General features: G+C 40.9%; 2 protein-coding genes across 18 annotated transcripts in view; one reads left to right on the top strand and one right to left on the bottom strand.

Annotated features, from left to right (window-relative positions):
- The window catches only part of CENPP (centromere protein P), a 215,819-nt gene that overhangs the window by 128,894 nt on the left and 73,988 nt on the right, over window positions 1-12,937 (top strand). The window lies entirely within an intron of this gene.
- Window positions 7,626-12,937, bottom strand: part of ECM2 (extracellular matrix protein 2) — a 45,329-nt gene continuing 40,017 nt past the window's right edge. For 9 of the 14 annotated variants that reach the window (XM_070248179.1, XM_005605111.4, XM_070248182.1 and 6 more), the window contains 2 exons: window positions 12,213-12,539; window positions 7,626-9,023 (listed from right to left, as the gene is read on the bottom strand). In XM_070248179.1, coding sequence (XP_070104280.1) covers window positions 8,855-9,023; window positions 12,213-12,539 — 496 coding nt within the window. In that variant the 3' untranslated portion in view covers window positions 7,626-8,854. The remainder of the gene's footprint in view (window positions 9,024-12,212; window positions 12,540-12,937) is intronic. The other 5 variants (XR_011431153.1, XR_011431152.1, XR_011431151.1 and 2 more) reach the window with 1 other exon arrangement.

Raw genomic sequence — 12,937 nt, 5'->3', positions numbered from 1 at the left:
ACTGTAGGTCGTGATTCATGGGCAGTATTCAGCCTGCAGGTATGTTTTGTTTGGAGCATATGGTATTTTTAAAAACCAGGATATTTTGTATCAAAGTCCAAATTTACAGCATATCTTAAAAAATCAATCTATCAAAGCCAGCCCTGAATTCCTCTGCAATTTCAGCAATTGGCTGAGCTCATGGCAGTGGCCTCCTCTGGATGGGCTCCTGGTCCCTGTTCTCAGCTGCTCTCCCTCCTCCACCCCCTGTGCTGGTGAGGACTTCTGCAATTCACAGGCTGAGCTCCTGTCATCAACCTCCTGTTGGAGGTTTCACTCTGAAAATGAATTAATGCCATAAATTGTCATTTAAAATGAATTGATTTGAATTTATGCAAAACAAAGGACTTATACAGTTTAGTTTATTACATTGTGTGGGTGTCACATATTTTTAAGTAATGCCTCAAAAGTCAGTTTGCTTTGAGGAATGCGTACAAGTAATGATTTTGTTTTAAATAAATTTCCTAGCTCTTTCCACTGAGGAGACCTGAAAGCAGTGAACACATCTAAATTCCAGATCTGTGTTTCTAAGGACTGTTTCCCACTAGAAGGACCAAGGCTCCTGGGAGAAATGGCGAGTAACAGATCAGGGCCAGGGAAGGTATCAGGTGTGCCTGAAACATCTCGTTGTATCAACAGGCATGAAAGCATGCAGAGATTCCTGCGGACATGTGAACAGAGTGCAGAAGCCAGCATGAAGGCACAGTTTGCATGTCACAGAAGGAATAGGATGGTGAGGGATGCAAATGCAAAATCCTTTTTATCATAACAGAGAAAAGACAGTCAAAGGGTCAGAGGTCCTCCTGTGGAAGAATGCTGACTAGTACGCACAAGGGAGCTCCAGTTAGAGCATCATCAGTGGAGGCTGAAACCATGAGGGGAAATGTTATTGGATGGCAAGATACTCACACGGACCCAGTGTCTTACCTTTCAGATTTTCTTAATTACAAGGGGAAGAAGATACCACTTTAACCCAGTGTCTCAGCATCAGCAGTAACAGGCCAGCCCAACATTTAGTGCCTCCTGATAAAGAGGAAAAAGGAAAGACGTGACATCACCTACGTGAGATTCTTGCCAAAAATATTTTAGCTAACTCTAATCATGAGGAAACAAGCAGACAAAGGCAGATTAGAAAGACATTCTACAAGACAGCTGACTTGGACCCTTCACAAAAGTGAAGATAGGATGATTGTGTCGTGGTTGTGAGAGAACATGTCCTTGTTCTTAGGAGGTTCATAATGAAGTATTAGGGTGACGTGTTATGGTATCTGCAACTTACATCCCAATGGTCCAGCCCCTGTCCCTGGCAAATACATGTATATGTGTGTATATATGTATAGATACGGATATGGAAAGACAGACGAATGTAACAAAGTAGCGTTAATTAGTGAATGTAGGTAAAGAGTATATAGATGTTCATTGTATTATTCTTTCAGCTTTTCTTTGGCCTTAAAAATGTTGCTAAATAAATGGGGGAATAAATGCTAAATAGTTGTGTGAAATAAGGTAATTTACTTTAAATTAATGTTAACTCTGATTAATCCTTAACTCTAGTGAAATATTTACATGTAAAATTTATTTTAAGTTAAATAAGGTTTTACGCTAGGTAGATTTCTTAACTAGGGTATGAGTCCCACAGGATTTGGGAAAGGTTTTGTGAGTCTTCTGATGCATGCAAAGTGTTTTTATGTGTGTATTTTTCTGCATAGAGGATCCATCATACCTGTCATCTTATCCTCAAAGGGGTCCGTCCTTCAAATAGTTAAGAACTGCTACCTTGGAATAGATGTACAATTTATAATGCGTTCTTTATTTTGAGTTTCACAGTACTAGTTAAATTAGCATTTCAGACAATTCATGTATAAATTTTGTAATTGTTAATTTAGGTAAAACAAATAAACCTTCTGCAGATTCCAACTTATAAAAAGATTTGCTTCTGTCAGCTGATAGTTTAATGTAAGTTTGTTTGACCACAGAGATTCTGTTACTTAGAAACGCACCATGACATTTTAATAACATGATGTATTCGTTTCCTTTTCCAAACTAATATGTGTTTGGTGCGATCACATGTTATTTTTAATACAATCTGCTTTCCCTTGTGTGGATTCACATTCTTCACATTTTGTACAAAGGAAAAAATATGCTAGTCTGTAAGTTTTGGTTTATCCATTTCCATGTAGAAAGAGAAACACATCTTCAAAGAAGAAATAGTCATGCATTTATTTTTCAGTTGTGTAATCACTAAGCCCTATTTATCGAGTTAGAAATATTCACTTCTTTGCAAATAACAGTATGTAACAGACTAAATTTCAGCATGACTTACAGTCTCGACTATTCCTGTTCAGGATGTCAGAGCAAAGACATGTGAGTAATGTGTTAGAATATGCCGAAATGTTGTTTAAGTCTTGTAGTATCAACCGTGTTCTGACACATGACTACATCTTTTACAGTAGGTTTTAGTTTCTCTGAAAACATTTTCCCAAATGCCTCTTGATCTCTTGGGTTAGGTTCAGTTGGAGCTGATGTTCACAGGAGCAGTAATGAAACACTCAGCCTCCCCAGGAGAACCATCCACTGAGAGCATGCTCTGCCTGGCTATGGAGCAGGGAGGCCAAAGCTTACGTGCAGATGCTCACCCTGTCCCTGTGGACCCATTCGTGGGTTATCTCAGAGGTGGGAATCCATCTGCAGGACAGGCTTATTGATCCAATTCTCTTCTAGTTTGGCTGCTATTTTGAATACAGTTTTTCCCTTTTTAGATGTTATAAGGAATCACATTTACTAGTCAGACTTAATTTTCTTTCCTATAATCAGGATTTTTTAAGATCTACTTGTAAACTGTTCCCATGTCTCTGACGAGAAGTAGTTTAGACTCTGAATCCTGGTGTCACTCTGTGTCGATGGGACCCCTGCTTGAACACGTTCTGTGCTGGTTTCACTCTGCTCTGTGTGAAGGAGGTAGGTGTGCACAGCACAGGCTGCCAAGCTCAGGGGAGCCACTGAGGTGGCCTCTATGGAGAACGTTTGCTGACCCCTGTCCCAGTGTAACAGGCCGACTCCTTTTCCCACTGTATTTCACAATCTAAGGAATCAATTTCCTTGAATAATTAATATCTTCCATATTAAGAGGCTTGGCAGCCTTGAGCAAGTCATGAACCTTCCTGCCTGCTGGTTCCCAGACTCCTATCAATGAAGGAACAAACACTCACCTTATCTGATGGCTACCCTGTGTGCAGCACTGTCGTGGACATCACCTCATTTAACCTTCCCAGCAGTCTTGGAAGGTAGATGCTGTTCCCCCCAGTTTCATGGGTGAGGAAGCTGGAAATCAGAGTCACGGTGAATTGGCCAAGTCCACAGCTAAGAAGAATTCCAGGTCTTTTCACTATAAGAGATGGACCTCACATTTCATGGCCTTTGGGGTTTAAGGGACCCTGGAGTCATCTGGTGTAGGTTAGAGCTGGCCAGAAATTCCTGACCTTGTTGTGGGTACTTTCATTATTTTTGAGTTTGAAGCTGATAGAGGATCCGAATTCGCATTCAGTTGTGGACAGATGTGTAGTTGTCACCATCCATCTGTACATACTTCTCTTGTGAGAGAATGTGCTGTTTTCTAAATAAGGGAAAGAGGCAAATAGCTTTTGTAGAGGATTTTACCCAGCCCTTTGAGGTTTCACTTAAACAGCAGAATTTGTGTATTTCTTTCTTTTATGTCAGCGTCTGTGAACCTAGTAATTCATGGTATGTTTAATTGATAGCTTTGGAAAACATAGTCAATGTTGCTATTATACAGAACAATCATTTGATTACTAAGTATTACCAGTTGTCAAAGCATGATTTGTTTATAAAATATACTCTGTGCTTTCTGATGTCCATGTCAAGAGGTATTAAAAGAAATTATTGCTTATAAATTTTATGACCCTATATAAATCTTTTTCAGTTCAATTTCTCAGTTTTCCTTTAAAAACCCTTAAATTTTGCAGATTCTTTTCTGTTTTGCTTAGGAGTAGTATTAACATCAACTTTGGACAGCTGTGAGCTGATCCATTTAGACTGGAGGATCAGTAGTCATTTTAGCACCTACTTTGTGCACAAAATGCAGGGATCCAGAAATGAGTTGTCTCTATTCTTCGAAGTTTTACTGTCCTTTTGGAGAAACAAGAGACACCCACTGCCTGTCCACCGTGCAACACCCCACCATGCAAAGAAATAATACTGACCTAACTCATAATATCAGATCTGTCTGTCCCCAGGGTGGCGGCACAGACGCGGGGTAGCGAGGGGAGAGGGGCGCTGTGGAGGAGCCGGGCTTCTCGGCACAGCTGGTCTTGTGCTCTGGAACTCCGTGAAGCCAGATGCGTTCCCATCTTTACCACTCCTCCTGTCCTCCTGCCTGAATCCTGACTCCAGCATATTCTCACCCAAACTGTCCCTTTCTCTCAGCTTCTCACCAGCATCGCTGAGACTCAGAACAGTTCTCCTCTTTGGCTCCCTTCTCTTCTTTGTGCCCCTTACCTGGCATTTCTTTCAAAGTCCCCAGCATACCTGTTTCTGCTTGTTCTTCCTATCGCCTGTGCTGTGTGATTCCACGTGCTTTGTTTCTAGATTATTGCAGTACTGTCTCTTTTGCCTTCCTGAAACGATGGCTTTCCAGACACACTCCCTGCTTGCAGTTTGTCAGTGATGCCCCACATCTCTCATCTCAGTGTGACTGGCCTCCCGAGCCCTCCCAAGCCTCACATGTCCTGTGTTGTCTGTCTTCCACCAGTGAGCCTCAGCCGTCCATGATCGCACCTCTTTCAGTCAGCTGTTCCCTCCCCTCGGCTGATTCAAATCCTGTTTCAAGACCCCACTCAGACCACGAGCTCAGTCTAATTGTTTCCCACCTTTACCGCTGGCTTCCTTGTTAGTCCTGATCTAAATTTGCTGTGCTTAAATCTTCGCGTTCTGTGTGTGAATGGGGTGATCGTCTTGACTTCACTGCTCTTACAGGTGTCCATGCGGACCAGAGAATGCTGCACATAGGCAGATTTCTACTCGTGTTGTGGGTAGCGCTTTCCGCATTAATGAAAGCAGTCATCTTAAGTGATTAACTATGACTTCACGAGGCTGACTCCTCAGGTGAGATGTGTGGAGTCATTGACAATGCCAGCCCAAGGAGAGCTGGTTGTATCTTCCTCTCCCCTTTTGGCAGCACCCACCAGAGCAGGTGCCCTGTGCCCTCAGATTCAAAAGTGTGCCAGGCTCACTCAGGTGTCCAGATTTCTGCTTTTCAGACTTCAGTCAGAAGATGCAGGTTAAGTCCTGACTCAGCCACGTACTCCCTATTGCTCCTGATTGCCACCCACCCACCCTCACCTCAGCCTGTTGAACTGCCTGCTCCCAGGGGAGTCGCAAGGGCTGGCAGAGACAAGGATCTGAGCCCAATTGTGTAAGCCCTGCAACACGGTGCCACGTTGTACCCGTCCGACAGAATGCACATGCAGCTGACTACCTTTAAGGTGTTTCAGGTCAGAGGTCCGCAGTCTTGGGGTGGTGCAGAGCTTCTCCGGGCTGATCCCACTCCAGGGTGCTGGAGCACCAAGGGAACAGACACACCAACTAAACTTCCCTGCCCTCATACCCAGAGATTGGCTGCGTCCACGCAGCTCTAATCTACGCACCTGAAAGTGTTTTCTGAGGCTAAGGCTCTCCAGCCGTGTGCTTCGGAAGAGCAGAAGAGATGGGCAGAGGGTTAGGGGAGGACCAGGGGCTTTGGATGTATGCTCTTTGTGAATCTTAAAACTTGGGATGTCATTTACAAGGAAAACAAGGGGCAGGAACAGCTGACCCTTTGTGTTGGTAGCAAAGCTGCTTTGTTTGAAGACAGTCTGTGCTTCCTCTTCAAGGACTTCCCCCCAGGGCCCCACAAACTCCCGTGAGCCATGCTTGAAAACCACCAGCCTCCAAACACGGTGCTTCCTAACTGAACCAGGCGGCCCAGAGGAGCAAGATGGCTGCAGAGCAAGTCTTTGGAGACCAAGACAGGCTCCCAGGTCCTGATTCCAGGTGCAGTCGTTTCCTTATGACTCCAGGCTGTACACACCTTTCACCATATCGTATCTTTAGGGCTTTCTGAAGTAGTATTCTTATCTACAATAAACCCAATCTGAACATTCAGAGTATAGTTAGCATTGCCTTGTGCCTATGTGCACAGATGACACACCGTTCGTGTTTTTAGACCACAGCTAGGCCAGTGTACATATGTGATAGCAATTACAGCATGTTTCTGAAGCCAATCACAGCATCTGTTTGTTTTTAACATTATATCATGGAGAAGGTTTGCTACAAGGACATTTATCACTCCTTTTTAAATGGAAGTAAAACTTCCTCTCCAGAGCGTGATGAAATTTCAAGGCTGAACAAATTCAACACTAGACGTATTTTATATTTTAAATTATAAAATCAGTTGAAATAAAAGCATCTTCCAGATTAAGAACAGAGCTTCCATCAGTCATTCTGATTTTCGGTCTTTGTAGAGATTCTGCTCCCAACAGGATCTCCTGAGCGCACAGTAGGATTTCAGCGTGTGCCTGGGCCTGGTGTCACTCAAGGCTGCTGGGGATGGCTGCATCTTACTGTGACTCGTGCAGCCTGTACACTCGTGAGCCCCAGGATCTGGGGGTGTCCTGGACCCATGCAGGTGTCAGAACCCTAGCATGCTTCCTGCATCACCACCCTGTTCTGCTGACTTCATTGCACCTGCCCATTGATTTGTCTGTTGTATTTCCTGCTTCTTGTCCCACCACCCTCTGTGTTCCCAGGGAGCAGAGACCTCGTCTGATCTGTTTGTCCCTCTCTCTTGAGAACAGTGTCTGGAACACAGCTGAATAAGTCAGAATGAGAAACGAATGCAGGAGTAGTTCACTACCATTCTGAGTTGTCTTAGGATGCTGAGTCTCTTGACTCCCCTTACTCAGTTTGAGTCCTCTCTGACACTACTTTTGTTTATTGCTTAGATTGCCTTAAACCATTTATGTCAATGCATTTATATTCACACGGCAAGGAGCATTGCACAAGGGTTCTTGTGAAATGAATGGATAACATATCTTGCTGTTTTTACCTATCTTTTACGTTCAACTTGGCCAGTTTAAATTAATGCTCCTACATGCTTCAACTGGTTGTAAATCTCAACTTTTTGTTCTGTAAGATTCTATTTCAGTTTTTAGCCACCTGGCTTAAGCTTCTGAACTCTGATTCTAACAGCGTCATCATATTATTATTCTTGTTTATGTTGTAGTCTCAAAATCCTGGATATTAAGGCGGGGGGCTTAGGAAGAAGGGCTTGGAAATAACATTAGCTCAAGTGGGATCAAGCTTTCATATCTTGAAAGTGGCCCAGGAAAACTTTGTTGAATATGCTGGTAGCTCTCAATTTTATATGAAAGTTTAATAACAGTAACCACACTCATTGTGCACATCGCACTTCCCAGATGCTTTTCATTCTTATCTGGTTCAAGACACAAAACTGAGAGTAACAAAAGAAGTCAACATAGTTTCTATATGTGTCTTTTATAAATTATTTTAGAAATAAAAATAAAAGATCATTATGTAATAAATTTTAATATGTGGTTTTGGTAAGTTCTAGTACATAGTAAATACTAATAGCTGTATGTTAAATTGAACTGAGTAAAAGGATCCATTAAAGCAAATTAGGGTGAAGAAGATAGGTGCTAACAATGACCAGTGGAGCAAAAATTTTCAAAAATTCATGTGTTAGGTTTACATTTACAAGGTTATAGTCAAGGATAATTAACTCATACTTTTAAGCGAACTCCACTGCTGTCATTAAAATCTTGTGATCTTGGGCCAGTCTGGTGGCGTAGTGGTTAAGGTCGCGTGCTCCGCTTTGGTGGCCCAGGGTTCACAGGTTCAGATCCCAGGTGTGGAGCTACACACTGCTTGTCAAGCCATGCTGTGGCATCATCCCATATACAAAGTACAGGAAGGTTGGCACGGATGTTAGCTCAGAGACCATCTTCTTCACGAAAAAAACCCCAAAATCTTTTGATCTTGAGTAAAGAATAATGAGGACGATCTTAAAATACTGTTAAACTTTCTAGATTTACACAGAAATTTTAGACTTACAGAAAAGTTTCGAAATAGCGTTCAATCACATATACCCTTCTCCCAGCTTCACCTGATGGTAATAACCATGTACTTAACTCTATACAGTTTTCAAAACCGGGAAGTTAACATTACAATAGTGTTTTAGTTTCACACATGTAATTAATAGAAGCAATTAAAGTTAAGCCAATTATTAAGTGTATTTATACCAATAATTGTAGCTTAGGGTCTTACAGAAAATTAGTAAATTGTTGTTTTAACAGTAGAATGATAAACTAAATACTGTTTCATAAATTCTACCTTTTATTTTCTTCCTGCCGTACACTTCTTGATCTTGAACCATAACGTACATAATTTCTAAAGGGACCTTGGGAGTTCCCAGCTAATAGCAATACTCAGTTCTATTGTAAAGGACATGCTTATTTTCTGCCCCATTCTCCTGGTCAGCTCAGCAGTGCGTAATGTCCTCTTCTCGTGAGGAGACCTCTGCAGTGAGATGGCTTTGCAGAGTGCAACTGAAACCCTAAACTGCTGGGTGCCTGAACCTGGTAGACGTGGGTTTTGTTGTTCAGCTGTGGGCTGGTGAATCAGGTTGACTAGCACAATTATACCGAGTGTAACATGACATTATGTTTCTCTTATTGATGAAAAATTGCTACTGCAACAAATATATGAGTACAGTTTATAAATGACAAAGGAAAACTTGGAATTACTTAATATTTTGTGGTTTAAGAACAATACTTGAATAATATCTTATGCATGAAAATGCATAGGGTGATATTTCTCTTGTTTTAATATAATTGTTTTCAAGATGAAGATGTTCCAGGGTTGAATCATCATCTTCTTCAGCATTGCAAATTTGTTCTGGAAGAATAGTCCTAAGGAAAAATAGACAGGCAGGTCACAAGTGGTCCAAGTAATACTCTGCCTTCATAATTTAGGAGTTAAGTTTTACGTTTGTTAAAAAAATTCTTTTGTTTTTAAAAGAAATTGCATCCTTTTCTTATACACCAGAAAAAGTCCAAATACGTCAAAGATCTAAATGTGGAAAAAAATGAAGCTGTAGAAGTAGTAGAGTGAAGCGTGGTCATACCGTGTAAGTAGGGAAGTCTCCTGATTTGTGGCTCAAAAGCCAGAGGCATGAAAAGACAGGACTAATAAGTTGGTTTTTAAAAAATGCTTAAAAGACAAATGACAACCTAGGAGAAAGTATTTGCAACTTATATCACAGATAAAGGGCTAATATACAAAGAATCCTAAAAATCTAGAAGGAAAAGGGAAAAGAACAAAAAGAATACCTGGGTAACCAGTTCACAGAAGAGAAAACGAAGTGACGTGTAAACATGAAAAGATGCTCGATCCTATTCATGATGCGAGAAGCACAAATCGAAACTATTCTGCACGCTACTCTCACTTACCAGATTTGCCACAAAAAAATCCAAAAGCTCATCAACATGTTCTGACAATGAGGCTGTGGAGGACCAGACATCATTGAAGGTAATTCAAAACAGTGCAGCCCCACAGAGAGGAATTTGGCGTATCTAGCATTTTACCCCTTCAGCTAGCAACCCTGCTCCTAGAAATCTATCCTAGAGTTGGACTGGAAAAATACAAAATGACATTCCAACAAAGTTATGCATTGTGGCATTATTTGTGGTGGTAAAAGAATGGAAATGATCACGTGTCTGTTAGTAAGGAACTGGTTGAATAAAATGCCCACATAATGGATACTTTCAGTTGTAAAAGGAATGAGGAAATTCTCTATACATTGTTATGGAGTGATATCCAGGATATACTGATAATGTTAAAAAGTAGAGTAGAAAAAAATACTCTCTCTAGAGAGAAAGAAAAGAAAAATTCTTCTGTGTAATAATTTGTATAATAATTATGGGAGGGGATGGGGAATATGAATATGTGTATGTATACATGCTTATATTTGCAAGAGGAAATATTGGAAAGATGGAGTAGAAATTAATTTTTTAAATTCACTTATGGGGAGGGATGGGACACAGTGTAAGGGACGGGCATAGAAGAAAGATAGCTCTTAATATACCTTGTTATACAGTTTTTGACTTTGGAATCATAAATGTTTAACAGTGAAAATAATATTAATCAAATGGAAAATAGCAATTCCTGAAAACCAAAACAAACAAAGACCTTATCTAAATATTAAGTTGTTGACATATTGTTACAGAGAAAACCACTGTATTTCAGCTATGCATCCTTCAGGGAACATGTTCTAAAGACAAATGGAGCTTCCAAAAACATCGTAAACTTAATTCTTTTGTTGTTAGTTGTAAAATGCTATTATCATTTTGAAACTATTATTTATATATTGTAAGATAAAAAACGTAAGTTAATATTGTTGGGGATCCTAGATTTTCAGTGTAAGATAAACAAGTTTAAAACAGAGGAATACTATATAATGTTAAATTTGAATTGGGAATGTCAGCATGAACTCATACTCGTTTTCTTTACAAAATACATATTTCCTGCCAGTCCATTGAAAGGCCTTGAAACAATAACACATTTGAAAGGAACATGCCTGGTGCACAGATTGGGGCCTGTGAAGACTCTTCTCCACTGAGAGGAGCTGGGGCTTTTTGGAGCACGGCTGGCACAGGTCTGCTGTAGGGAATGTAAAGTGAGCCATCCAGGGTTATTAGAAGCCTGTCTAAGACTCAAGAGCTAGCTCCAGGGGCTACCGTTGGCCAAAGACGGGACAGTGTAAGAACAGTAATTGGAATTGACAGAGACATTCTGAATGTATAAAACCGTAATTTCATAGTGATTCCTCAGAGAAAGAGACAAAGCCAAAAACAAAATAATAAAGCAAAAACACTTTGGCACCAACTTTTTTCCCCCGAGACAGCCACTATTAACATTTTAATGTATTTCATAGTCTTTTTCGCTCATATTTAATGCATATGTATAATTTTTTCCAGTTTCATAAAGATATAATTGACATATAACATTCTGTTAATTTAAGGTGCACAACATAATGATTTGATGAATGTATATATTGGGAAATTATTGCCCCAATAAGCTTAGTTAACATCCATCACCACAAATAGTTACAAATGTGTAACCTTAAGCTTCTTACTCTGGCAGTTTAAAGGAAAGAACTGAGTATTTATCCTACCTTTCAGAGTAACAAAGTGGCCCTAGTTGATGAGAAAAAATTCTTTACAGAGGAATTGCAGCTAACGAATGTGGAAGGAATGACAAAAATAGAAATTCACCATTTTGTTACCCCTAAGAAGTAAGAGATTCAAAAACCGTCATCTGTGAGTGAAACCGTTAGTTCGGTGGTGGAGGAGATGCCAGGTCACAACCACCTCAGTCCCACCAGAAGTGGGACAAACAAACATGATATTTTTTATAAACTCTTGACTCTTTCTCTGCTTTCTTAGGAGTTTGTATTAGAATTTCAGAGACAGGGAAAAGAGTAATGGTGTAATCCTCAGGAAGTGACCATAGAGCCCAGGGACCTCCCCAATGACCACACGCCAGAGTCCAGATTGGTTCTTGATACCTTTGTGCTTTCCACGTGGGGGTGATGAGATGACTTGGTTGCAGATGGAGCATAAACAGAAAAATGGGTCCCCAGAAATGAGGGAAGCTGAGTCTCAATAAATGTATTCAGAATTTTGCCTACAGAAGAATCTAGATAGAAGCAGTTTTAATTTTAGCATATATTTAGGTTTTGTGTTCTACAGATTAGAGTGTTCAAAATCACACATGGAGGTGAGAGCAGCACCACAATCTGCTGTCTTGAAGCCTCATTTGAACATATCTCTAGGGTTCTAAGTATTATGTAACATTCTCTATTTTTAAAATTTTTAGTGCAGAAATTCGCAAACATACAAAAATAGGAGAAACCTATAATGAATCTTTATGTACCTGTCATCCAGTTTCAAAGATTATTAACATTCGCCAGTCTTGTTTAATGCAACCTCTTTTCACTTTTTTTTCCTTAAAGTAAATCTCAGATATCATGTTAGTTGTTTAATCATATATTTTGTCAACCACAATTTAAATAGATACTTGAAAAAGCCGCGATTTACCGTATCTTGTTGTTGTTCAGCCTCAGAAAATGTAGTGCTTTCATTTCTTGTACCCCAGGTGGTATAGATTTTAAGTCATTGTGATCCAGAAACAGTTCTCGCAGAGAATGGTATGCTCCATAGAAGGAGACTCGGTCCACGCCATCGTCTGTGAGTTTGTTGAATGACAGGTACAGGTATTCCAGGCCTGGTGCCATGTGGCCAAACACATAGCCAGGGATGCGCTCGATCTGGTTCCCGATGAGCACGAGGTGCAGCAGAGACTTGGGGAGATAGGAGGGCACGTGGTAGAGCATGTTGTAGGAGAGGTCAATTGATTCTAGATTTCTGCAGGGAAAGGAGGAAACAGGCTGGGAACATGAGTGAGGGGAGCTCCAGGGCTGGACAAGGCCTCTCAAGATGCTTGTCGGGTCTCCTGCCAGCACTGTGTGCAAGGCTGCAAGGCTCATGCTCATACCTGGGCACCACATAGCTGCTCGAGTTCCATTAGAGAGGAGTACCACGTTCAGAGAGAAAACTCACATATTGGGGGTAATGGCAAGGCCCAGAGAGGTCCCCAAATATCTCTAAGGTCAACTGGAATCAGAAATGAAGCCCAGAGGCCTAGCCAACATCCAGCTGTCTATCCCTGAAATCATCTTTCATCCCAGCAAGGCAGTGTTGGTGTTGCGGGGGTTCTGCATTGCCATCCACAGTTGATCTGGTAAACTGTCACCTGGGATTTG

This window comes from Equus caballus, chromosome 23, assembly GCF_041296265.1.
Source record: "Equus caballus isolate H_3958 breed thoroughbred chromosome 23, TB-T2T, whole genome shotgun sequence".
NCBI lineage: Eukaryota > Metazoa > Chordata > Mammalia > Perissodactyla > Equidae > Equus > Equus caballus.
Note: the sequence above shows the minus strand (reverse complement) of the source record. Positions and strands in the feature narration are given on the sequence as shown.